Source organism: Misgurnus anguillicaudatus, chromosome 3 (genome assembly GCF_027580225.2).
Source record: "Misgurnus anguillicaudatus chromosome 3, ASM2758022v2, whole genome shotgun sequence".
Lineage (NCBI taxonomy): Eukaryota > Metazoa > Chordata > Actinopteri > Cypriniformes > Cobitidae > Misgurnus > Misgurnus anguillicaudatus.
The window spans coordinates 47,496,787-47,523,600 of record NC_073339.2 but is presented as its reverse complement, the minus strand read 5'-3'; the positions used below and the strand labels follow the sequence as shown (position 1 = coordinate 47,523,600).

Genomic DNA, 26,814 nt, shown 5'->3' with positions numbered 1-26,814 from the left:
ACTTCAATATAACACTGACTCATAGAGACTAATGTCTTTAAACAGGTTAGACAGACGAGCTAAACCACATATCATGATATCACAGGTTAATAAGTCACAGACTTTTATTTGAAACAAACAAACACAAATAATCAAATATAGCTGCAAGCGACAATTGTGGGGCAAAGCAAACCTGCAAACACAACTTGAAGAAAGAGATGAAAGTTTAAAGGACTCATGAAACTGAATAAAAATGTATTCAACCCAGTCAAAACTTTTTGCTTAGTCCAAAAAAAGCTTAGCACCTAATAAGAAACTAAACATTTAAATGCATGTTGTGGTTTATTTTGATTGACCCGCTTCACCAGACAGACATGCGGGTAGACCAGCATCACCAGCTCAGACTAACCAGCATAAATCAGCCTGGACCAGTACAGACGTTCATGCTGGTTTATGCAGGACTTCTCACCCTGAATGTTCAAACTTTTGATTCTATAAATTCAATTGAGTCGTGTTTGCGTGATGTGTATTATTATTATTTAAATAAGCACAAAACCTTTAAGACAGTGTGAAGGACATGAGATCTGTGAGACTTTGTTGACTGGAAACAGAATGCAAACAGTTGACATAACACATAACACACATAACAATGTCCATCCCACACTGACATTCAGAAGACTTAAGGATTGAATCTGCCCCCATACACCATCACTTTATTCCATCCATTTTTTTGGCAAAGCACATATGGTATACAGACATCAATCACTTTCTGGAGAAGTGGCATTCAACTGAAGAGAGCAAGATTATCAAGACTTCTGAGTAGACAACAAATCTCCATACAGGTTAATAGTGGTTTGATACTGGTCTAGATGGTGGACCAGTATAACCATTGATGGTAACCCTTATCAATCAGCATGTTCTTTCTTGTGAAACTGGTTGATCATTAAAGCTTTGCTGGTTAAGCTAGTTAAGAACCTGATGTGATCACCAGCATCCCATATAAACCAGCATATATATATATATATATATATATATATATATATATATATATATATATATATATATATATATATATATATATATATATATATATATATATATATATATATATATATCATATATAGTTGTAAATCAAAATAATATTGATCTGTGTTTTTTACATGATTCATATAAGATTTAATAATTTAATAATCAACATACAGTAGTGATCATCTGTGGAGTTATTTGATTGTCTGTAAGACCGAGAAGAATTTTATCCTACAGCGGAGAATGAAGTATGTAAATAAAGCATTCAGCTTCAAAGAAGCCATAAAATATCGGCCTGATATCTATCAAAGTCGACTGTTTGTTCAGTTCCAGTTCATTCCACCTCCAAATGCCCAAAAGGCCACAATGGTGAAATTTATCATCATTTTAAATCTTGCATTTCATAGAAAAAAGCCTCACATACATCGGTGTTTTAGTGGAAATGATCTGGCAGTTTCCGGTCCTATACTGCACAGGTACAGATGATGCTTTAAAAATCATTCCTCACCTCCACGAGTGTGTGGGATATTTCTAGTTTTATGTTTAAAAGTTTTGAATATTGCATATGTTTACATGGTATAAAAGGAGCCTCTAGAGATTTAAAAAGCAAAACAAAAACAATTAATATTTGATAGATAGATAGATAGATAGATAGATAGATAGATAGATAGATAGATAGATAGATAGATAGATAGATAGATAGATAGATAGATAGATAGATAGATAGATAGATAGATAGATAGATAGATAGATAGATAGATAGATAGATAGATAGATAGATAGATAGTCATTTATATCTTACTAAGATACATCAAAACCATTTTCACACTATTAAGAGTGCTTCTTCTCGCTGTCAAAAATAACCTGTATGGATGAAGGTTACAATCAAAGGTTAAAGATGACAGCTGGACAACTCCTCCCAAAATATGGCAGAACTCCTCCCCAAAACACAGGTGAAATGAAAGAATATAAATTTTGTGAACCTGAGATTGACAGTCAGGGACCTGGGTCTCCAAGGAACCTAACAGGAAGGAGGGTTTCCAAAATCTTAAGATCCAGATTTGTAGTTGAAATCAAGAAAATGGGTCTCGGCGTGAGTGCATTATGGTTATCTTCATGATCTCAAGTGGTTTAGATGCTGGTCCCCGGCATGGACTTTAATTTTACCTTGACCAACTATGCTGAGTGACCAGCATCACCATCTGAGCTTCAACAGATTATGAGAAAAAACCTGCATAAACCAACCTGAATATTCATGCTGGTGTATGCAGGATTCCTCAATAGAGATTTTATCTTTTGATATCTCATTTGATTTAGTCTTTATTGGGATCAAGTATAGTATCAGTTACGTAAGTTATACATTGTTTTGTATGTTTGATAGACGGGGAGTGATAAATACGAGCTGGCATCAACGTCAGAGAATGAAACCAAAAAACCCAAGAAGGCGAAAAGAAACAAGAAGGATGTGGATGAACTCAAGAAAGAAGTCGATCTGGTATGAAATCTTTATTTGCATATATTTACATGATGTGTTAATTTATTACACATAGTTGGTGTCATGCCATTTAACACATTTATGTTTTATTTCGTGTTAAAATAAATGAAAGGAACAACACAAGTTGTGTTAAAAATAACATAAAATGTGTTGTTCCAATAATTACACAGAGATGTGTTAGTTAGGGACAACAAGTTTAATGTGTTGTCCCTAAACTAACACAGAATGTGTTGTTTTTAACACATCTGTTTTAAAAGTGTTGCTTGAGTTCTACACACAAAAATATTATTTTAGAAATTTATACCATGGGGTGTTGAATTTTTTTCTGATTGGTTGAGAAATGATCCACGGGTGTTGTTTATTTTTCTGTAAAATGCACACATGACCTGTCAAATGTCTTAAAATAACCATCAGAGTGATGTTTGTGGTAACAGTGGTATAAGTGTAATAATTGACTTTAATAATTGTCCTTTGAATTATGTAAGGGATAATTGACGATGGGCCGTTGAATTTTTAGAAAAATAATGCATACCCGAGGTGGTGATGCGGCCATGATGCAAAGTGGGATTATTTTTCAATAATTCAACGGCCAAAGTCAATTATTCCGCTTATACTACGGTTACCACACCTCAAGACATGATCACATGATATATTTAAAGGGATTCATCCGTTTTTTTTATACTTAAATCGCTATTGTGAGTAGGACTATTTCTTCCGCGTCTCATCAAACGGCTCTTTTGCTTGTTCCAAAACGTAATTTTATAGCATTTTGATGCAGTTATTAATGAAGTTATTAGAAAGAGTGCAAAACCGACAGAAACACAGAGAGAGAAAGAAACAGAGAGAGAGAGAGAGAGAGAGAGAGAGAGAGAGTGAGTAAGCGAGAGATTGTGTGAACGAGGCTACCTCTGTGCATCTCTAAACAGCGCTATTATTGCCTCAGAAAATCATCTGTCATGTTGTTTTTGTTAGTCCGTTATTACAGTTAACTATGTGAAGTGATATGAAACTGTAATGCGGTCAAGAGAGCTGCCTGGAACTACGTTTCTAAAATCTTAAGATCTAGCTTTTGGGTTGAAATCAAGAAAATGGGTCTCGGCGTAAATCCATTATGGTTATCTTCATGATCTTAAGTGGTTTAGATGCTGGTCCCCGGCATGGGATGCCAATTAATTTTAAAGCTGGCAATGGAGGCTTGAGCCATTAATAGCATTTTGATGCAGTTATTAATGAAGTTATTAGAAAGAGAGCGAAAGCGACAGAGACACAGAGAGAGAAAGAGAGAGAGAGAGAGAGAGAGAGAGAGAGAGAGAGAGAGAGAGAGAGAGAGGATGAGTAAGCGAGAGATTGTGTGAGCGAGGCTACCTCTGTGCGTCTCTAAACAGCGCTGTTATTGCCTCTGAAAATTGTCTGTCATGTTGTTTTTGTTAGTCCGTTATTACAGTTAACTATGAGAAGTGATGTGAAACTGTAATGCGGTCAAGAGAGCTGCCTGGAACTACGTTCGCCGTGTTTCCCAGAAAATAATTGCACAGCTCAGAATGTTCAACAGCCAATCAGATTCAAGCATTCAGCAGACTTGTAGTATAACTGAAAATAATGCACACCACATCACCATCTTGGGTGTGCATTATGTTCGAATAATTCAACAGCCCGTCATCAATTATTCCTTACATATTATAATGATGATTGATGTCCAAAATGTGATTGAGGACTGTTTTTGTTCTTCTGTAGGATGATCATAAGTTGACACTTGAAGAGCTACAACGCAAACACAACACTGACCTGAACAAGGTGAGTAGAGCTTTAGTGACATTTCCAATAATGCATTATACATTTAAACTGGAACTGGCTTCTGAAACTGACAACATTTTGATGCCTTTTCACAGGGGTTGACTTCATCCCGTGCAAAAGAGGTCTTAGCTCGTGATGGGCCCAATTCTTTGACCCCACCTCCTACTACTCCAAATTGGGTGAAATTCTGCAGGCAGCTCTTTGGTGGATTTCAGACACTGCTGTGGTTTGGTGCTTTTCTTTGCTTCATGGCTTACGGAATCCAGGCTGCCTCAGAGGAAGAACCAGCACATGACAATGTATGAGAGAGATTTTTTTGACTTGTAAGTAATTCTTTAAAAAAATAAAAGTACATAATTTATAATTCTTTCTTTGTAGCTGTACCTTGGAGTCGTGCTTGCTTTTGTTGTCATAGTCAATGGATGGTTCTCGTACTATCAAGAGGCCAAGAGCTCCAGGATCATGGAATCTTTCAAGAACCTTGTCCCTCAGGTACACCACAGCAAGTACTCTGTGTTAAAGTGCAGTACACTAATTGAGTGATGATACATCATTTTATTCTGGTCATGTAGCAAGCGCTGGTTATTCGTGATGGAGAGAAAAAGGTCATCAACGCTTCGGAGGTGGTTGTAGGAGATGTGGTGGAGGTCAAAGGTGGAGACAGAATCCCAGCTGATGTTCGTATTATTTCCTCGCAAGGATGCAAGGTATATCAAAACTTTTTTTAAATGACAAACACTGAATCTTCCAAAAAATACCTTTTAATAAAACCCTTTTTTATTTCCAGGTGGACAACTCCTCCCTCACTGGTGAATCTGAGCCCCAGACTCGAAACCCTGACTTCTCCCATGACAACCCACTGGAGACGAAAAACATTGCGTTCTTCTCCACCAACTGTGTTGAAGGTATTAAAAAAATGTCTGAAGTATGTCAGAAAACAGTTCATAGCAACTGTGGACTAAACGAGTGAAATAAATGACGTGAATGTTGATTAATATTTAATACTAGGTACTGCCAGAGGTGTCGTCATCAACACTGGTGACCACACCGTTATGGGTCGCATTGCCATGCTTGCCACCAGCCTGGATGGTGGACAGACACCAATTGCTAGAGAGATTGAACACTTCATTCACATTATCTCTGGTGTAGCTGTGTTCCTGGGTGTGTCCTTCCTAATTCTGTCCCTGACGCTTGGATATGGGTGGTTGGAAGCAGTCGTTTTTCTTATTGGCATCATTGTTGCTAATGTACCCGAGGGTCTCCCTGCCACTGTAACTGTAAGAATCTATTACTCTCAGACAATGTTGTTTAATATTGTGTCACATCAACAGTACAACAGAATTGTTCTGCTTTAATGCTTGAGTCTACTCATGTAGGTTTGTCTGACTCTGACCGCCAAACGTATGGCAAAGAAGAATTGTCTGGTGAAGAATCTTGAAGCTGTGGAGACTCTTGGCTCAACCTCCACCATCTGCTCTGACAAGACTGGAACTTTAACCCAGAACAGAATGACTGTGGCTCACATGTGGTTTGACAACCAGATTCACGAAGCAGACACAACAGAGAACCAAAGTGGAGCCTCGTTTGACAGAACCTCTCCTACATGGGCAGCTCTCGCACGTGTCGCTGGACTGTGCAACCGCGCTGTCTTCCGTGCCGAACAGAGCCATCTGCCAATTCTTAGGGTATGAAATCTATAATATACCCTTTAAAGACACTCTTAGTATTGATAATGTGAGCAAAAATGTAATATCTCTTTTTCAGCGAGAAACAGCTGGTGATGCATCAGAGTCTGCTCTGCTGAAGTGTATTGAGCTTTGCTGTGGTTCAGTCACTGAAATGAGAGACAAGTACACAAAGCTTGCTGAGATCCCTTTCAACTCCACCAACAAATATCAGGTATTTTGTATATGCTGAGGTAATCTCTGGAGATCACATTGTACAGATTTGACTGGTCTTGCTTACAAATTCTAATCTGCTTTGCTTCAGCTCTCAATCCACAAGAATCCCAATCCTTCAGAGCCTAAGCACCTGCTGGTGATGAAAGGAGCTCCTGAGAGAATCTTGGATCGATGCTCCACTATTCTGATTGAAGGAAAACAACAACCTCTGGATGATGAAATGAAAGATTCGTTCCAAAATGCTTATGTTGAACTTGGAGGACTTGGAGAAAGAGTGTTGGGTAAATCCATCTAATGAACTTTATCTTATAACAATCCATTGAAAACAGAAGAACCTGCTTGTAGTTTGTTGTAACACACATGAGTAATTCTGGGTTCTTTCTCTAACAGGTTTCTGCCACTTTAGCCTCCCTGATGACCAGTTTCCTGAAGGGTTTGCATTTGATTCTGATGATGTGAACTTCCCAACTGAGAATCTGTGTTTTGTTGGCCTCATGTCCATGATTGACCCTCCTCGTGCCGCTGTACCAGATGCTGTTGCCAAATGCAGAAGTGCTGGAATCAAGGTGTTGGGCTTGATTCAGGATTCACAACTTGAATCTGTATGAATCTGTATGAAGTGAATCAAATTATGAATCTTCTATTGCAGGTTATCATGGTTACTGGTGATCATCCGATTACAGCTAAAGCTATTGCAAAGGGTGTTGGCATCATCTCTGAAGGCAATGAGACTGTGGAAGATATTGCAGCTCGGCTAAACGTCCCTATTGCGGAGGTTAATCCAAGGTAAATCTCAACCATTTTAAACAACATCGCTATGTTTTCTAATTTTCAAAATCTATAGACACAATAAAAGCACCGAATTTACTTTAGATGTTTGCTAATACAAAGTATACCTCTTCAGAGATGCTAAGGCTTGTGTGGTTCATGGTGGAGAATTAAAACACATGTCTGAACATGTGCTGGATGAGATCCTCCAATACCACACTGAAATCGTGTTTGCCAGAACTTCTCCACAACAAAAACTGATCATAGTGGAAGGTTGTCAGCGACAGGTACCATCAGATGGTTATTATTGCATTCTAGAGGACTTTACCCAGGTCAGTATAACATGTTAAGTGTTTTTGTGTCTTTATCAGGGTGCCATCGTAGCTGTAACAGGTGATGGTGTGAATGACTCTCCTGCTCTGAAGAAGGCTGATATTGGTGTGGCTATGGGTATTGCTGGATCTGATGTATCCAAGCAGGCCGCTGACATGATTCTGCTGGACGACAACTTTGCCTCAATCGTCACTGGAGTAGAAGAAGGTACAAAATGTTCCTGAAGTCTTAACTCAATCAATAATAATGAAACTTCCTCAAACATGCAACTTTGATTATAGGCCGTCTGATCTTTGACAACTTGAAGAAGTCAATTGCCTACACGCTGACAAGTAAGATCCCAGAGATGTCACCCTTCCTGATGTTTGTCCTTGTTGGTATTCCTCTTCCATTGGGCACAGTCACCATTCTTTGTATTGACCTGGGCACTGACATGGTAAGGAAACGATAACATTTTTGCAACATTTATGTATAAAACTTTGAAATGCATTTAATATTTGATCTTTTATGATTAAAAAATTATGATTTGTTGTTACTCTACCACAGATTCCTGCAATCTCATTGGCCTATGAAAATGCTGAAAATGACATCATGAAGAGACAACCCAGAAATGCTCAGACAGACAGGCTGGTGAACCAGAGGTTAATCAGTATGGCCTATGGTCAAATTGGTAAGAGCAGACTAATATTACCAAAAATCTCTTTATAATAGTGCACATTAGCGTCACCATTGTCTTATCAATTGTTAGCATGGCATTTAATGAGTGTATACAATCAAAAGGTTCATTTTATTGCCACCATACTTCTTTTAAGGCATGATCCAAGCCGCTGCAGGGTTCTTCACCTACATTGTAGTTATGGCTGAGAGTGGATTCTGGCCCAGTGATCTGCCAGGACTTCGAGTCGGCTGGGAAGACAGATCCATCAGCGACCTTGAAGATAGTTACGGCCAGCAATGGGTGTGTGTCTCAGCCCTGGCCAAACCTGATAAAGATTATGGCAAATATTTGAAAATACCACACGTTGTTATATATTGTAGATATAAATGTTATGAATGATATCACTTTCACTTGTGTATTTAGACTTTTGAGAGCAGGAAAATTATCGAGTTCACATGCCACACAGCCTTCTTCGTCAGTATTGTGGTTGTCCAGTGGGGAGACCTGATCATTGTAAAGACCAGAAGGAATTCCATCATACAACAAGGAATGAAGTACGGAATCACATAATTTTGTGTCCTTGTCATTCAGTTTTAGCTCATGGCTGCTCGATACACCTTTACCACAAATTGAATTGTTTGTATCCTTGTTCTCTTTCATAGAAACAAAGTCCTCATCTTTGCATTTTTCGAGGAAGGTGCTATGGCAACATTCCTGTCTTACTGCCCAGGCATGGACGTGGCTGTCAGGATGTATCCTATCAGGTAGATGCACATGTTCAGTTCTTTAATCAAAAAACGTTCAAATTGTCATATGCTGAACAATAATGTCTTTGCAAAAGATTGTAATACTTGTGTTCTTTCATTTAGACCATTGTGGTGGTTCTGTGCCTTCCCATACTCACTGCTCATCTTCATCTATGATGAAGTTAGAAAATACCTCCTACGACGGAATCCAGGAGGTAATAACAAATTCAGCTTACAAACCACAATACATTTCCCCATTATTGTGGGACAAACGTAAAGTCCATAACTCTTATATTTGTGCTTTTTTCAGGCTGGGTGGAACAAGAAACATATTACTGACACGAAAAGACTTTCCTTTGCAATATCTTGCAAGGAAATGTTCTGTGTGGTATGCAAATGCAAATAAACATGTCAATTAAGTGGAGTCGAGTTTTTTGAATATTTTTGTGTACTAAAGACAAAAGACAATAATGTTTAAATGCAACCATTTACAGTACCTAAATGTAAAAAAAAATGTAATTCAATGTAAATTCATATCAAGCGAAGGATATGACTAAACATAAGTTGAATCAAATATAACCATAAGATATAATTATACCAAACATCACCGTCTATGTAGAGATACAAACACATATTAAAACTAGATATATTAACTTAAATATACAATATAAACAGTGATGAGGAAAAAAAAGTAATTGTTGGCTGCCGCCTTTATTTTTGCAAATATGACTTGGAATAAGAAAGAGAGTACAAAAACAACTGTAAAAGTACTGTAAACTCAACATATTTTATATTGCACCACATTGACAACAGAAAATATTTATATGGTAAACAATACACATTCTATTTAAAACATTTAAGACTTTTTACATCACTGTTAAAAACTTTTAAAAGACCAGGGAACACCATGACAGATAGCAAATGGCAAGATTCACTCAAATGATACAGGTTTTGAGAAAAACAAGCAAAACATTTTATAAAAAACTGTCTGCTTAAAAATTGATAAAGAAAAGTTAATCATATTTCAGGACCTTTAGCTGTGTTAATGGAGAAACAAGTTTGCGTGAAGGACACGTGGGCCGTGAGCCTCTGTTGACTGATAACATTCAGCGAATCGTTTACAAAACAAATCAAGACCATCCCAAATTTATATTTCCAATTCTAATAAAATGCCAATGAATGGAAACGTTTGAGTTTTAGTATTATTGGGTAACAGAATTCAAAACACATTCACATAAATTAACAACCACTTACCTCAGAAATGAACAAAAATGGCAAAAAGTCAAAAATCAAATAAGTGCCTACTAATAATCAACATATGATCTCATATAAACTAAGACTAAGTACTCAAAAACCCAATTCAGACTAATGATGGCATAAATGAACATTTGTGAATACTAGCCACCACATGGATTCATTGCAATTACGAGACATAATGAAGGTTAAAGCTAAAGGACACCTGTCAAACTCCTCCCAGATTTACCCAAACCCCGCCCACAAAGCACAACAGGTGATTGACTGAATATAAATCTATGAGCCTGGTCCAGTCACACAGTTACCGGAATCACCAAGAGGCTCACAGGAGGAGAACATTTTTGAGTTGAAATAAATGAGGAACTGATGCTCGGCAAAGGATGAATATGGTTATCTTTGTTAATGTGCTTACATTTTTCTTTCTGCTGATTTATTGTCATTTATTGTGTAGATGTTTGCTCTTTTCTGTGTTCGAGAGGTAAGGTGTGATTTTTCATGTTTATATGCATTGATACAAATTGATAAATGCTGACAATTAATTAACCTGGAAGTTAATTAACCAATAATGTAAAATATTTAAATAGAGATACTATTTTGGACTTTATGAATAGTGGCAATTTCATTTTGAAAGATATCAACGACATTAATAAACAGATTTGCTACTTCAGTGTTTTATCGTTTGTGTGTTTTCTATACAATAAAATGACTTTTAAAGTGGATTTTCTGTTTGGAGCTGCACTTTTACATCTCTGGAAATTGTTCATTTAAAATTGGATGTTTTTTTTTTCCCGAGGGGCCATCTTTAAGGCAGAAGTGACTTAAACTGCAATTCATCAACTGGCCGCTAGAGGCTCCAAAAATTTCCATAGACCCCCATGTTAAAATGACCAAATTTACAGCAGAAATATGTTTACAGCCTGGTGTTTTTGGTCTATATAACTAATTCTGCCCTTCATGACAACTGTGAGAGGGTTATTTATTTGTAACTCATCTGTTTAAATTATATCAAGCCTTAAAATTCTACATAATTAAGGGTGTGGTCACTTGAGTGACGGGTGAATAGCCACTGCTGTCACTAGAATCGAACAAGGCGGGCGTGGTTTCAGCACCAAGCCACCTCACCTTCTCCCACATCCCGTCTCTTTACACATTTTTGGTTATCTGCGAGTGATGCGCGATGACGCGTGGTCCAAGCATGCACCTCCTACTTAATGCTACAAAAATGCTCTTCACAGTCACAGTTTTTTACAGTCTATGGTTTTTCCACAAACAGAACTGGCCTGAACAAATCTCTAGCAAACTGTGCTTAAAGTTGCACATCTTATTTTCATATAATGCAGATTTAAATAACATATTTATTTATTAACCCATACATGTATAAACGTATCCTCAAGCCAAAATGTGCAGCTTCTAAGATCTGACATGACTGAATTAAAGTCCTGAAAAAATATTATTTTCTTAAGATACAAAAGGGTGACCATTAAACATCTATAAAGGTCAAATCAAAACTCAGTGCTGTGTGAAGATGAGATGACGGCTAAGTGCCTGTTTAAGGGCCCAAAGAAGCTGATGGAAAACATTATTGAGAAGATCTGTTGGTACAGACACTTCACCCAAAATAATGCAAAATCTAATTTCCAACCAAAGATTAACAGTAATACTTTACAATAATGTTGGAGGTACAAAATGGTGATAAAACACTTAAGTATGTCTTTAACTTTGCATGCCGCTGTATGGGACTGTCTGTAGTTATTACAATAAAATTCCAAGTAATTGATTGAGCAAACAGAATGTAATCACACTTTACAATACAATGTGCGATTTGGGTTAAAGCAGGTTAATTCTGCTTTAGTGAGAACAGAAATACTGTTAATTGTCTTATAGTAACATTATATTGCATTACAAATTAAACTAGGCTATTACATTATTACTAGTAGTAAAAATAATACAGGTATTGAATATGATGCACTTGCTTGTGCCTGCATGAAGTCAAAATCTCAATTCAACATCAAATTTGTCAAAACCATTTGCTGTAAACATTTATGTATCAAACAAACTATTTGATTTCTAGTTTAAAACTGCAAAGAATACATACTGCTAAATGCAAGTATGCTAACATTAAGCAGATTATTTAACCATTCTGAGGGAACTAAGACTTACCTTTTAGTCAGCAAATAATCAAAAAGTGTCTTAGTTCTTTTAAAATCTTCAAGTTTTACACAATGATCCATCGATATACATTTAACATCGCAAATAAAAACCACTCGGCAGTGAATGTTATCGTTAGGTTTTAAATTGAGCGAGCGCGCGCAGATTCTGTTCAGTTCAGCAGGATCAGAGCGCGTGATACCGGAAGCGCTTTAACGCAAGCGCACAAGCGAGCCAGCCACATGCGTCGTTACGTTTCCCCTAAATTGCGCTTCAATTAATCTTGCCCCATGCTGTTGTACCACTCCCTGACCCTAAACAGTCATCTGATGTTTGCCAAATTTGTTTATTTAAAACGTCATAAAACACAGACTTAATGCGTATATAACCTACGCTTGTGTAGATTAATAGATGTAATATATATATTATAATATATATATATATGAATAATGCATCTACGTGTGTTTATAAAATTTATATTTAGACAAATGCCCAAAAATAAATTTGATTAGGTTCATAATCAATATAAAATAAAAATAGTAAAAGTTCATGATATATCTTTTTTTGCTGTTAAGTAAAATTATGCACTTTAACAAAGAAAAATATAAATAATATAAACAGTTCGAAAAAATAGCTCATAAATTTCACTGCATTTATTACTGCATCACATTTTTATTAATAATATCCTCTGTTCAAGGGTGCAGCAAATGCATGTTTAATGTTTAAGGTCCTTTAAGCTGAAATCAGTCAAGCCTCACCTCTTGATCCAGTTGACCAAGCATCTTATCAGATGCACAAATAATTAAGTTAGTAGAAGTTCAGAACAGCCAAAATCCAACTACACCCTTCCTAAAAGAGAAGATGGAAGGTCATGCCAGTACCTTGTTTTAAAAGGTTTGCGAATGAACTTCAATGCCTAAATAAAATCATGATTGTTCTTTTAAGAAAAAAGAAGAAAAGATCACGTGTCTTCTTTTTTTACCATTCCTTTTTTTCCATCTCCTCCCTTAAAGTGTTTGCCTTCAGGAAAAGTAAAAAAAAACATATAAAGTATAACTGCATGTACTGTAAGCCTGTTAATAAAGAGACAGTCAAGAGCTGAATAACCAGTTTAAAGAAAGACTGTCTGTCTGTACAGTATGAGAAAGACAACTTGTCAACCAAAGAGAAAGACTCATTGTGTGTCTGTGAGAATAAATGTTTGCTTAAAGGTGCAGTGTGTAATTTTTTAGAAGGATCTCTTGACAGAAATGCACAATAATATACAAAACTCTATTACCAGGTGTGCATAAACACCTTTCATAATGAACCGTTATGTTTGTATTACCTTAGAATGAGACGTTTTTATCTACAATCCGAGGGTCCCCTTACATGAAAGTTGCCATTTTGTGCCACCATTTTTCTACAGAAGCCCTTAATGGACAAACTTTTTTTTTTACTAAGTTGTCTCCGAAGATGACACGTTCGTCCGGTGGCGGCTATATCGTAGCTTCTCTATGCATTTGAAAAGCAAGGGGTGAGCAGTGAATTTAGCCATTGGTTGCAATTCGCAACCTCACCACTAGCGGCCGCTAAAATGTCCACACTGCACCTTTAATTGTTTGTTGAATTAGTAAAGCAAACTCACAGACACAGAATATCTTAAACATAATTATGGATGAATTTTGTGTGACTTTACTCAGCTGATTTACTCCAAATCTGAATCTGTTTCCCTTTACTATCACAAATTCAAAGAAATTTGAAGCTAAACTAAAACCATTTAAAAGATAACTTACGCAGATAATCATTACATCTAACTTTAAGATACATAGATTCAGTGTGTTTTATCATTGTTGTGATCTGTGTTGTTGTGTTTGGTGTAATATGGCAGTAGTGTAAATAGCTTTGTATTGTTGTGGGGGTTTCTATAAGGTCACAGTGTTCTTATCTTGCTGGGATACAGTTTTTAATTAATAACCTAATTTATAGATTTTTTTTATATTTGTTGTCAGCCGGGTTTTGTCCTGTTAAATCCCTGAAGCTTCACCTTCATACTTTTTGAGGTCTGAACTAAAATAACCTTGAATTCACTCGTTGTTGATGTGTATTTGTGTTGAAGATGTATTCATATGATGGTTCCGTACCCTCAGCTGTGTTGCTGATGGAGGTCGATGTGGACTAAACTTCTGAAGCATTTTGAAGGACATGGGAGCTATGAGGCTGTACTTACTCTATATGTGTGTCTGTGATTTAGGTATAATTTTACAATTAGTACTACTATTATTTTTATTCGGTTCTTTTATTTTAAGAAAGCTGGAGGTTCACTGCTGTGTTATATTCAATGCTCATCTTTGTGTTAAAAATGAGGTAATAGTGATCAGACTGTGTTATTAACCTCAACAAAGAGTGTTTTCATTTCAGAGGTATTAGATTTCTTGGTTTCACGAGAAGAAAGTTGCATTGTAAATGACTACTTCCATTTCATAACAATATTTACAAAATATACATATTTAAAAAATGATTATGGGGCAGTTTCCTGGATAGGGTTTATCCTATGCCATACTAAAATGCATGTTTGATCTGCATTAAATTTAATATAACTTTTAACTGACGTATCTCAACATATATCAGTGCCATTGTTTTGTCGGATTTGTAAGGTTTTTTATAAATGTCCTAATAAAACTATGATCCTGGCCCTACTGAGTCTGGTTATTATCAGCTATTAAATTAGCTGGGATTCACTTTTTGTGTTGTCTGTATTTAAAAGAAAGTGAAACAATCCAGACACAATCCTCTTAGTCATGCTAATGCGAAAAATAAAGTTTTACTGATTTATTTAAATAAATAAACATTCTAAAATCTAATTGACCAACAAAATCTTGAAGAATATATAATTCTGATATTTAAATATGCAATTTTTATTTTTAAAATAAAAAGGCACACATGCATTGTAAAAAAAACGCAGCATTTTTGTCAAATCAACTTACATTTTTATATTACGTCAACTTAATAAATTAGGTTTAACAATTTCAACTTGATTTTATAAGTTATGTCAACTTTTCACAAGCCACTTAAACTTAAAATAGTATGTTAAATTGACTTGCAAAATCAAGTTGTTTTAACTTCATACTGCATTTTCTTACATTGTGTTGGCTTTGTCAGTTCAACCATCATTAACGCACTGGGATTTCTTTAGCAAATTCTTCATCTATCCACCATTTTCCTTTTACTATAACTGTGTGTGTTTTGAAATAAATGTTTAAACTGCATTGAAAAGTAAAGCGATGGTTTGTGGCCCTCAGCTGGAGGCAGAAGTGTGGAGTAAACTTTATCAGCTACTGTGAAGGACATGAGGGCTGTGAGATACTATTGACAGAAAACATTTGTTTCATAGTCACATTCAGAAATCTAACCTAATTCCGACACTGTACAGATAAAATATAAGTAATTCATTTAAATAACAGAATGTATTAATTTAGTTAAAAAGAAAAGGTCATAAAATAATGTAAATATAACGTAACTATTTAAAAAAAACACACACACACAAAAGAAATACTCCAAACTCAACAATGCAGACAAACTACGGCTTAAATTAACTTTTAAAAGAAGTTAATTTACTTATTGTTAATTATTATTAACCGGCCACCATATAGATCTACGTATTGATAACACGATAGTTAATGGACCACTCCTTTACCTGGATGTCAGAGGAATGACCTACCTGTATGGATGAAGGTTAAATAAATGATAAAACTAAATGACACCTGCCAAACTCCTCCCTAGTTTTCCCAGAAGACCTCCCCATTAAACAGGTGAGATGGCAGGGTATAAATGTGTGATTCTGGACCGGACACACAGGCTTTTGTCTCCAGGAGGGGACGAAGTGGACTCCTCAATTCACCAGATTTTAAGTTGACATAAAAAAAAAGAAAATGGGGTTTGGGGTAAGTGAAATACAGCTATAATCACTTCTGCTTCATTTGCTTAAATGTGTATTTATTCTCTTCTATAAATATATTTAGATTTGATTTCTTTAATAATGATTCATTGGTACAAGGTGAGGTCAGTGTACCTGATGTTTATATATATTGTTTTATATGTATTACAGACAGGAACGGATGAGTATAAATTGGCAGCAACTTCAGAGGATGGAGTTAAAAAGATCAAAAAAGGAAAGAAAAAGCAGAAGGATATGGAGGAACTGAAAAAAGAAGTGGAGCTGGTATGAATTACATACAAATACATACAGATGTTGAAAAAACTCCATTCAAGAAAATAAGTTACAATGCAATGTTTGAGGCTTGCAAATAAAACCAACTAAAATATTGGTTATATGTTTGGGTTATTTTCATAAGACAGAAATAATGAAAGAGAGAGGGAGATGTATAAAAAGTTAATATAATATAGAATAGCATTATATTGCATTTCCATTGGCTTTCCTACACTTTCAAAGGACTTTAATGGGACATTTTATATTCCTTTGTGTGTAAATAATAAATTTGATTTCTGATAGAATTAAATAATTTGTAAATATTCTGCGATCATCTGTGTTTAGTCTGATTAAAATGAATCTGAGCCTGTTTACAGAATAAGATAAAGTGTTGCTGTATGAAGGATTTGATTGCCAGTATGTAAAAGTTTTTGAAAATAAATTTCATCAAGGGCAACTGAATAGATTACTAAAGACAGAAATGTGATGGCATTATTTTGGCCATTGAGTTCAAACTTTCTTCAATTTACTGTTCAGTCTTTACGTTTCCTTTCTGAGGCAAAATCCGGACAAAATACGATTCAATTTAGACCCCAACAAATAAACTGTGTGTGAAAAATTCAAGCTTCTTTGTCTTCTGCAGGAAGACCACAAGTTAACTTTGGAAGAACTTCATCGGAAATACGGTACTGACCTGAGCAAAGTGAGTAGAAGTTTGGTCAAACATTTACTACATTTTATTTCTAATTTGTGTGTACTGTACCTTTAATTACACCATTTTCATAACTCCTGGCAGGGTTTGTCAGCTTACCAAGCCAAAGAGATCTTAGCTCGCGATGGACCAAACAGCCTGACTCCACCTGTTACAACTCCAGAATGGGTGAAGTTCTGCAGGCAGCTCTTTGGTGGATTTCAAACACTGCTGTGGATTGGTGCTTTTCTTTGCTTCTTTGCATATTCAATCCAGGCCATCTCAGTAGAAGAACCAGCAAATGATAATGTATGAGAGAAAACACTTTGTCTTTATTTCTCAATAATCTTAGTAGCATATACGACTCATCTGTGAGCTACAACCACTATACTTTTATACTAAAATACATACATTTTTGCAGCTGTATCTTGGACTCGTGCTTGCTTTTGTGGTGACCGTCAATGGGTGCTTCTCGTACTATCAAGAGGCCAAAAGCTCCAGGATCATGGAATCTTTCAAGAACCTTATCCCTCAGGTACAGACAGAAACTATTTCTGGTTTATAAAGTGACTTTCAAAGAAAGAGTCTTAATCTTATCCATTCCGGTCGTGTAGCAAGCACTAGTTATTCGTGATGGAGAGAAAAAGATCATCAACGCTGAGGAAGTAGTTGTCGGTGATCTGGTGGAGGTCAAAGGTGGAGACAGAGTCCCAGCTGACCTTCGTGTCATCTCTGCACATGGGTGCAAGGTGGACAACAGCATTTTATGGCAAATGCAATATTCTCACTGCTGTAAATTACTTTATTTAAAATGTGCATTTATTTTCAGGTGGACAACTCCTCCCTTACTGGTGAATCTGAGCCCCAGAGTCGAACCCCTGAGTTCACCAGTGAAAACCCTCTGGAGACGAGAAACATTGCATTCTTCTCTACCAACTGTGTTGAAGGTACATAAATAAAAACTTAATCTTCTCAACACTTCACTTCACAATAGTTAAGAATTAAATGACCAAATTGTGTAAAGATGATTAAACATCATGATATTTACTAGGTACTGCCAATGGTGTTGTCATCAACACTGGTGACCGCACTGTTATGGGTCGCATTGCCTCACTTGCCTCCAGCCTGGAAGGTGGACAGACACCAATTGCTAGAGAGATTGAACACTTCATTCACATCATCACTGGTGTAGCTGTGTTCCTGGGTGTGACCTTCCTAATTCTCTCAGTGATTCTTGGCTACAGTTGGTTGGAAGGGGTCATTTTCCTTATTGGCATCATTGTCGCTAATGTACCTGAGGGTCTCCCTGCAACTGTAACTGTAAGAATCTATTACTGTCAGACAATGTTTAATATCGTGTCAAATCTACAATTTCTACAGTACAACTTTCTCTTGGGTCTACTCGTGTAGGTTTGTCTGACTCTGACCGCCAAACGTATGGCAAAGAAGAATTGTCTGGTGAAGAATCTTGAAGCTGTGGAGACTCTTGGCTCAACCTCCACCATCTGCTCTGACAAGACTGGAACGTTAACCCAGAACAGAATGACTGTGGCTCACATGTGGTTTGACAACCAGATTCATATTGCAGACACAACAGAGAACCAAAGTGGAGCCACGTTTGACCGAACATCTTCTACATGGGCAGCTCTTGCACGCGTCGCTGGACTGTGCAACCGAGCTGTTTTCGAAGCTGACCAAGGCAATCTGCCAGTCCTTAAGGTGTTCCATTCAAACTTAATATCTATATGGGCTTTATTGAGATTTTAATATACATTGACAGTTTGAAATTCATTGTCATTGTGGCTGATAAATTTGTTTAAATTGCAGCGAAAAACAGCTGGTGATGCATCAGAGTCTGCTCTGCTGAAGTGTATTGAGCTTTGCTGTGGTTCAGTCACTGAAATGAGAGACAAGTACACAAAGCTTGCTGAGATCCCTTTCAACTCCACCAACAAATATCAGGTACTTTGTATATGCTGAGGTAATCTCTGGAGATCAGATTGTACAGATTTGACTGGTCTTGCTAACAAATTCTTCTCTGCTTTGCTTCAGCTCTCAATCCACAAGAATCCCAATTCTTCTGAGTCTAAGCACCTGCTGGTGATGAAAGGAGCTCCTGAGAGAATCTTGGATCGATGCTCCACTATTCTGATTGAAGGAAAACAACAACCTCTGGATGATGAAATGAGAGATTCGTTCCAAAATGCTTATTTAGAACTCGGAGGACTTGGAGAAAGAGTGTTGGGTAAATCCATCTAATGAACTTTATCTTATAACAATCCATTGAAAACTCCAGAAGAACCTGCTTGTAGTTTGCTGTAACACACATGAGTAATTCTGGGTTCTTTCTCTAACAGGTTTCTGCCACTTTAGCCTTCCTGATGACCAGTTTCCTGAAGGGTTTCCATTTGATTCTGATAATGTGAACTTCCCAACTGAGAATCTGTGTTTTGTTGGCCTCATGTCCTTGATTGACCCTCCTCGTGCCGCTGTACCAGATGCTGTTGCCAAATGCAGAAGTGCTGGAATCAAGGTGATGGGCTTGATTCATGATCCATAACTTGAATCTGTATCAATTTGTCTGTATTAAGTGACTTACATTCTTAATCTTCCATTGCAGGTTATCATGGTTACTGGTGACCATCCAATTACAGCTAAAGCTATTGCAAGGGGTGTCGGCATCATCTCTGAAGGCAACGAGACTGTGGAAGATATTGCAGCTCGGCTAAAAATCTCTGTTGAGGAGGTTAATCCAAGGTAAACTCAGAACAAATCTCTATCTGACAACAAGAAAAAGTTGCTTTAGATGTTTGTTAACACCAAGAATATCTCCAAGAGATGCTAAAGCTTGCGTGGTCCATGGTGGAGAATTGAAGACTATGACCTCAGAACAGCTGGATGAGATCCTCCAATACCACACTGAAATCGTGTTTGCCAGAACTTCTCCACAACAAAAACTGATCATAGTGGAAGGTTGTCAGCGACAGGTACCATCAGTCGGTTATCATTGCTCATACTAGAGGACTTTACCCAGGTGAAGCATGTTCAATGTTTTTGTGTCTTTATCAGGGTGCCATCGTAGCTGTAACAGGTGATGGTGTGAATGACTCTCCTGCTCTGAAGAAGGCTGATATTGGTGTGGCTATGGGTATTGCTGGATCTGATGTATCCAAACAGGCCGCTGACATGATTCTGCTGGACGACAACTTTGCCTCAATCGTCACTGGAGTAGAAGAAGGTATGAAATGTTACTGAAGGCTTGACTCGCTGGAGAATTACAAAGATAAAACATTAATACTTAATCAACAATGTATGTTGTTCACACTAGGCCGCTTGATCTTTGACAACTTGAAGAAGTCTATTGCCTACACTCTGACAAGTAAGATCCCGGAGATGTCACCTTTCCTGATGTTTGTCCTTGTTGGTATTCCTCTTCCATTGGGCACAGTCACCATTCTTTGTATTGACCTGGGCACTGACATGGTATGGAAACATTAAATGTTGGCTAAATTTTTGTAAAGATCTTTAAATTCTGTACTCAAATTATAGATTGAAATATTTCTATTGTTACTGACATGGTTCCTGCAATCTCACTGGCCTATGAAACAGCTGAAAGTGACATCATGAAGAGAGAACCCAGAAACGCTCAAACAGACAGGCTGGTGAACGAGCGGTTAATCAGTATGAGCTACGGTCAGATCGGTACGAGTTTATGTCCTTTCTTTGAAAGATAATAGATATTAAAAAGATGCAGCACTGCTATGACTGTGAAATACTTAGTATGGCTACTATAGCAATGAAAGTCCCACATTCCAGGAAAAAGAACCAGAAAAATAAATATGTTAATTTTTTGTCAATATAGATATCTGTCTTTACCCATTCAAGACTTGGAAAAATGCAAAAATGGGCACAGAGTGGCGTGACTTTGGTTCTGCGCACATATCTCAAACTGGGGGCCGGTGTCCTGCAGAGTTTAGCTCCAACCATAATCAAACACACCTGAAGCAACTATTTAAGGTCTTACTAAGCATACGAGAAACTTCCAGGCAGGTGTAATGAGGCAAGTTGGAGCTAAACACTGCAGGACGCCGGCACTCCAGGACCGGGTTTGGGCACCCCTGCTCTAGATCTTCAGTGTGGCCAGTTCTATATGTTTAATGTCATCTTACTTCACATCAGGTATGATGCAAGCAGTTGGAGGGTTCTTTACCTACTTTGTAATACTTGCTGAGAATGGATTCCTACCCTGGGATCTGGTAGGAATTAGAGTCGGTTGGGAAGACAGATTTGTCAATGATCTTGAAGACAGCTATGGCCAGGAGTGGGTGAGTAACAAAAATGAAACAAAACATTTAAGAAATATCAATCTTTTAATTATCGTTAATGTTTTTACTTGTCTACCGTAGACGTATGAGCGCAGAAAGATCGTGGAGTACACCTGTCACACAGCGTTCTTCACCAGCATTGTAATCGTGCAGTGGACTGACTTACTCATCTGTAAAACCAGAAGACTTTCAATCCTACAGCAGGGAATGAAGTATGCCAACACAGGGCCTAGCTTCATAGTGTCGTAACATTTTCCTGTTTGTTTAGTTCTAGCACACAGCTCTTTATTGATCTATAAAACCCCACCAATATGTCAAATGAGATTTATCCTCATTTATGTCTTTTGTAGAAACAAAGTCCTCTCCTTTGGACTGTTTGAAGAAACTGCTCTGGCTGCTTTCCTGTCCTACTGCCCGGGAATGGACGTGGCTGTCAGAATGTATCCCATGAAGTAGGTTTACATATTTTTTAGTTAAAACTTTAATTCCTTTTTTAAATTATCATTTGCTTAGTTGACCATAAATATTTATTGCTAATTATGGTTTTATTGTTAATTTAGACCAATGTGGTGGTTCTGTGCTTTCCCATACTCACTGCTTATCTTCATCTATGATGAAGTCAGAAAATACATCATCAGACAGAACCCAGGAGGTAATTTTTTTTTTTAACATTATCTGAGATTTTAAAGTATAAGGAAAGCTTCTTAATTTCAACAAACATAATTTAATTTAATATTATTATTCCTCTGAGAGGAAGTTAAAATAAATTAATATCTCTGCTTTATTGTTTCAGGCTGGGTGGAACTAGAAACATACTACTAAAACAAGACCTTCTTGTTGCAAACCTATGCAAGGAGAAATGTATTGTGAAATCTTTAAAACGATACGCTATCTGGCAATTTTCTGTCAATAAAAATGTGCAAATTGACTTTTGTTGGTTTGTGTGTTGTTCCCTTGTTTGGTTTAAAAAAAGAGGGTACAATGAAGATTACTAGTAGCATTATCATATTTAATGGCAAAAATCAAAGTATTTTTTTACAGACAATATGATATTTCAGAGCAATTAGAAATTGGCAAAAAAGCTACTGTTTAAATAAAAAATAACTAAATGCATTGCCACATTTACAATTACAGTGCAAAATTTTGCACAAAAAAGTTCAGTCTTTAAAATACTTTACATACAAACAAAGCTCCACCCACACAAAAGGTCAATGACAAACCAAGCATCTATTGGTCAATAATGATATTTGTACATTTCAACTGCAAAATATAAATGCAACGGTAAATGTGGCCATACAACAAATAAACACATACAACTTAAAGGTGCATTGTGTAACCTTTAGAAGGATCTACTATATTATCAGTTGTGTATAAACACCTTAAATAATGAACTGTATTGGTTTTATTTCCTTAAAATTAGCAGTTTTTATCTAACCTGGAAGTCTTACATGGAAGTCGCCATCATGTTTCTACAGTAGCCCTAAACTGACAAACTTCTCTATAGAGCGTGTTTTGTCCCTACACTGTCTCAGACGATGCCATGTTTGTCCTGTGACAGCTACCATGTGTTTTGAAATTGAGGGGTGAGCTATTGGTTTCAATTCACAATCTCACCAATAGATGTCACTAAAGTTTACACACACCACCTTTAAGTTCATGTGCAATAAAGAAAAACCATGAATACATATAAAAAAGCAAAATCATCCACTGCTGACCTATAACTGTTTGTGACAATTTACATTATTACTCTAAAACCTAAGCAAAACCACCCCAGGATTATCTTTTCATTCATTTTCCTAAAAAAAGAAAAATACAAACCAGAAGTTTCTGGAATGTACGACCTATGATTGGTTGTCTGTTGCAAGCCTACTGTAACACTGTAAAGCTGTATGGCTTCTCACAATTTTACTTTGGTAACACAGTCTGGGGTTAACACTTAAAAAACTTTGCCAAGAATGCCAAGCTGGGTTACAAAACAAAGACTTACAACCCCCCACTCAAACCATCTAAAAATTTGAAATGTTAAAAGGGTTAAAATATTCTAAACACAGACTTAAAAATAAAAGCGTGGGTTAAGCTCAGTGTAAAAAAAGCCCTCAAAAGTCCCCCACCACAGTCACACGACATTTTTTCCCCACTGACTTCCATTAATATGCACCAGAAATGCACACTTGCGCAAATGTATACGTGTAGACGTGATATAAAAGAACAGAGTTACATCACTGTGTGACCTTTCTCTGAGCATGCACTTTTTTTTGCTTCTCATTAAAGTCTAGTGTGACCGCCCCATTACTGTAAGTCAGTTAGTTAGTGTTCAAGTGATGTTCCTCTTTTCGCAGAAAAAAATAAAAATAAAGTCAGCAACATGCAAGAAATAATCATGAGAACCTGATATGACATTCTATGAACATTCAAATCCCAGAAAACACACAACACAAAATCTTTAAAAGCATAGAAAGGTTTATAACATGGATCATTTTTGTCATACTCTAAACTCTGCATTATCATTTAATGGTGCTCTCTATATAGCAGACCTTTTAAAGTCAGTCACCTGATATCTGATTAACATCATTCTTTCTTTAAAAACCAATGTTTCAAATCTAGTAGAAAAACAATTATTAGAATTTCACCAAGTAGAATTTCATCAATCAACTTTTTAATAATAAAAAGTGAAAAAGAAAGCAAAACATTTTAAATATACTAACATAAATAGACAGTGCTGTTTTAATGAAGAATGAAAAAAATAATAGAGTAATACAAACTACAAATGTGACTATTGATCTCTAAAAACAACAAACTAAAAGTGAGATGAGTCAAGATACACCACACCCAAACACTGGAAAGTCCAAGAAATGCATAACAGGGTTTACACAGTTGGCTCAGAGCAGATGAGGTCCTGAAAAAGGGGAACTGAGGGCAACTTAATCTTTCTGATTTGAAGGAAGACATTTTAAAAATACTACAGCATATTTTTATATGTTTGATTATTTAGAGGACCAACTGTGAGAGTGATCTCTCTGTGTTTATACGGTCCATGAAACTTTGATGCTTTTCCACATCTTATTCACACCATTAGGGTGCACGCATACCTAACCAAACCGTGCCTGACACAATTGTCTCCCTCCCTACTCCCCCATAAGCATGCACTCACACTGTACTTTGACCGATCTGATGCTTTCATCATTAGGATGTGATTGTATTGAAAACAGGAAATAAAGCGCTCTCTTAACATTAGAGCTCATTGGAATGTCAAGTCTGTTTTATATTCTCCGAGTCATTTAGTGAGCGTTGACACACCGCCCTCTCACATGGCTATTATATTGCTTAGTTGATCTGTCGCGTGTGCAGCTCAGACATTCACTTAACCCTGCTGTGTGAAAAGTTTTTTCTTAAAAGGCAGATGAAGGTAGGTGGTCATGCAATTAATGTCTCTTCTTCTGAACCGCAATCACACGTTTCCGCGCATGAGCCCAAGTGAACTGTGCCCACCTCTGCAAGCCAGCCAGGGCGTGAATAACCAAACTGCACATTGGGACGGTACAGCATCACACTAGTCAAACTAACCAGATTTTGGGAGTCAAACACGCTCTGTGCGGTTTGGTTGGGATAATGTGAGCGTGCCTTTTGTTTCTGAAACTCTAAATTTCTATTATAATTCATAGAGAAGTTTATTTATAGAATTCATACAAAAGAAACAGTGCTTCATTTAAAAAAAATTGCATTTCAGTTGATGATTGCTAGTGAACAGCTATTACACATAATATTAAAGCACATTTTCCTGACTGCAGTCAACACATGCACAAAAATCCTGGATGGACAACAACAATCTTGCAATATGAATACTATCGTGCCTCCAACTTACACAGGATAACATTTGACTCATGACTTCAACTCATATACCAAATTCTTTACTCAAAAGACCTTTGTCCTTACAAAAGCAGATATACTGTTAACTAATCCTGACCTGAACACACAGTTCAATAAACAGTAAGGGGGCATGGCCACCAAAGCCAGCTAAATTAAACATTGATTAAATGCCAATAAGACTGAATAAAAAAATAACAATTGTCCCAATTTTAAAAAAAATTATCGGATGAAAGGGGGGCTTCATGTCGATGATCTGCAGAGAACAGACCAACATTTCTATGAAGCAGACGTCTTATTTTCTAGAAAGTAAAATAAATAAGGGAAGTGACATTATACAAAAACAGTTAGGCTGTATAAAAGAAACTGAGATGTAAACTCATTAACTTTAATAAAGAGACAATGATTCAGTATTCACTGGACAATGCTCAACTGTTAATATGAATAAGAGAAATAATTGTCTGACCTCACAATTTGTCTGTTTGTCCATCTTGGTTGGAAGTTTATGATGCAAGAGGCTTATCTATAAAAGAACACAAACAGGAATTAATAAAAGTCTATGGAAACATTTTAACATGGCGTGAAGTACAATACACATCTTTGTCCACATATAAAATAAATAAAAACAATATGATAACAGTATGGTGTTTATATTGCTTATTTTTAAGGAACATGCAGTAGAAATCTACAAAAATGGTGTATATTTAACCCGATATGATCATCAAGTAATTACACAACAAAGTCAACATGATTTACATGCACTGTTAATATCTTTTTGTGATTGTAAAAGACAGTGATAGTAGCTTTAAAAAAAACAAGATCTCTTACCTTCTTCGGAGTCCCTGTCTTTAGGTCCTATAATCCACCAAATAACAAACAATTAGTTATTCAATAAAGTACATAATTAATTTACTCTATATTCAGTGTGGCATAGACCTTTACAGCCCACGTGATAAAGTAGTTGTGTGCGCATTTTGGCAACGGAAGTGGTGTCGTCCCCCAATGGTTCTAAGGTGTTGGCAAAACATTCGGTTTCTCAACTAAATATGTTTATATATCTGGCCACTGTATATTCGGCCATCTGGTAACGTCTTCTATCCACTCCACTATAGTACACGGATCTGGTAGCAGGTTACAGTTTGATAAAGTCAACTTTTTAAAATAACTTCCTCTGTTTGTGTTGCTTAATCTCCTCGCGTAGTATTTTGACACACTGCTGATTCTTGCCATACTTCCGTTGCCAAAATGCGTACAAACAGTAAAAGGGTCCGTAAATATATATGGTGAATAAGCTAAAGTCTCTGGGTTATTATTGGAACAACACATTTTGTGTTGTTTAAAGCAGCTCATTTGCATTTAAAGACACACACACAAAAAAACAGCACATTTCTTCTCTTAACCAAAAACTGGGTAGGGATAAACAGGGAAGGGTAATTTGAGCTGAAATTTCACAACAGGACACATGAGACTAATATTGAGACTCATACTGTAAAAAGGGGCATACTACTGTATAGTTAAAGTTGATATACTTAAAGCCTGTGTAAAGTCCAATATTAAATGTGTTCTCAGTTTGTCACACCACAGAAAAATGTGTTATTAATCACCTAGCCAAATTTGAATGATTAAAAAAATGCCATGTAAAT

At 36.6% G+C, this 26,814-nt stretch overlaps 2 protein-coding genes and 1 long non-coding RNA gene across 3 annotated transcripts; 2 read left to right on the top strand and 1 right to left on the bottom strand.

Moving 5' to 3' along the window:
• The first annotated feature begins 1,858 nt into the window (after positions 1 to 1,858).
• Positions 1,859 to 9,124, top strand: LOC129445097 (sodium/potassium-transporting ATPase subunit alpha-1). Its single transcript, XM_055206214.2, has 22 exons — positions 1,859 to 2,098; positions 2,387 to 2,500; positions 4,235 to 4,294; positions 4,390 to 4,593; positions 4,673 to 4,786; positions 4,867 to 5,001; positions 5,082 to 5,199; positions 5,303 to 5,571; positions 5,671 to 5,979; positions 6,059 to 6,193; positions 6,284 to 6,476; positions 6,586 to 6,761; positions 6,845 to 6,981; positions 7,100 to 7,250; positions 7,335 to 7,503; positions 7,578 to 7,732; positions 7,843 to 7,966; positions 8,109 to 8,254; positions 8,378 to 8,508; positions 8,617 to 8,718; positions 8,824 to 8,915; positions 9,011 to 9,124. The coding sequence occupies exons 1-22, from the start codon at positions 1,874 to 1,876 to the stop codon at positions 9,037 to 9,039; spliced, it is 3,288 nt and encodes a 1,095-aa protein (XP_055062189.2). The 5' UTR covers positions 1,859 to 1,873; the 3' UTR covers positions 9,040 to 9,124.
• Positions 9,125 to 15,880: 6,756 nt separating this feature from the next.
• Positions 15,881 to 22,235, top strand: LOC129445100 (sodium/potassium-transporting ATPase subunit alpha-1). Its single transcript, XM_073866272.1, has 22 exons — positions 15,881 to 16,025; positions 16,190 to 16,303; positions 16,935 to 16,994; positions 17,088 to 17,291; positions 17,404 to 17,517; positions 17,597 to 17,731; positions 17,812 to 17,929; positions 18,034 to 18,302; positions 18,393 to 18,701; positions 18,810 to 18,944; positions 19,035 to 19,227; positions 19,340 to 19,515; positions 19,603 to 19,739; positions 19,819 to 19,969; positions 20,052 to 20,220; positions 20,311 to 20,467; positions 20,563 to 20,684; positions 21,162 to 21,307; positions 21,389 to 21,519; positions 21,658 to 21,759; positions 21,868 to 21,959; positions 22,101 to 22,235. The coding sequence occupies exons 1-22, from the start codon at positions 16,014 to 16,016 to the stop codon at positions 22,127 to 22,129; spliced, it is 3,075 nt and encodes a 1,024-aa protein (XP_073722373.1). The 5' UTR covers positions 15,881 to 16,013; the 3' UTR covers positions 22,130 to 22,235.
• A 60-nt stretch (positions 22,236 to 22,295) lies between these two features.
• Positions 22,296 to 26,012, bottom strand: LOC129445103 (uncharacterized). The gene is made up of 2 exons (XR_012369053.1): positions 25,638 to 26,012; positions 22,296 to 25,473 (listed from the first exon to the last, which is right to left on the bottom strand). It is a non-coding gene; the product is annotated as an uncharacterized lncRNA (long non-coding RNA).
• Positions 26,013 to 26,814: the final 802 nt, after the last annotated feature.

Excerpts from the sequence above, each read along its gene's own strand:
- LOC129445097 (XM_055206214.2), top strand. The coding sequence starts at position 1,874 with ATGGATGAAGGTTACAATCAAAGGTTAAAGATGACAGCTGGACAACTC. Across the intron at positions 4,295-4,389 it reads ACAACACTGACCTGAACAAG|GGGTTGACTTCATCCCGTGC; the intron begins GTGAGTAGAGCT and ends GCCTTTTCACAG. Across the intron at positions 6,982-7,099 it reads ATTGCGGAGGTTAATCCAAG|AGATGCTAAGGCTTGTGTGG; the intron begins GTAAATCTCAAC and ends ATACCTCTTCAG.
- LOC129445100 (XM_073866272.1), top strand. Across the intron at positions 17,518-17,596 it reads TCAAGAACCTTATCCCTCAG|CAAGCACTAGTTATTCGTGA; the intron begins GTACAGACAGAA and ends CCGGTCGTGTAG. Across the intron at positions 20,221-20,310 it reads CGTCACTGGAGTAGAAGAAG|GCCGCTTGATCTTTGACAAC; the intron begins GTATGAAATGTT and ends TGTTCACACTAG.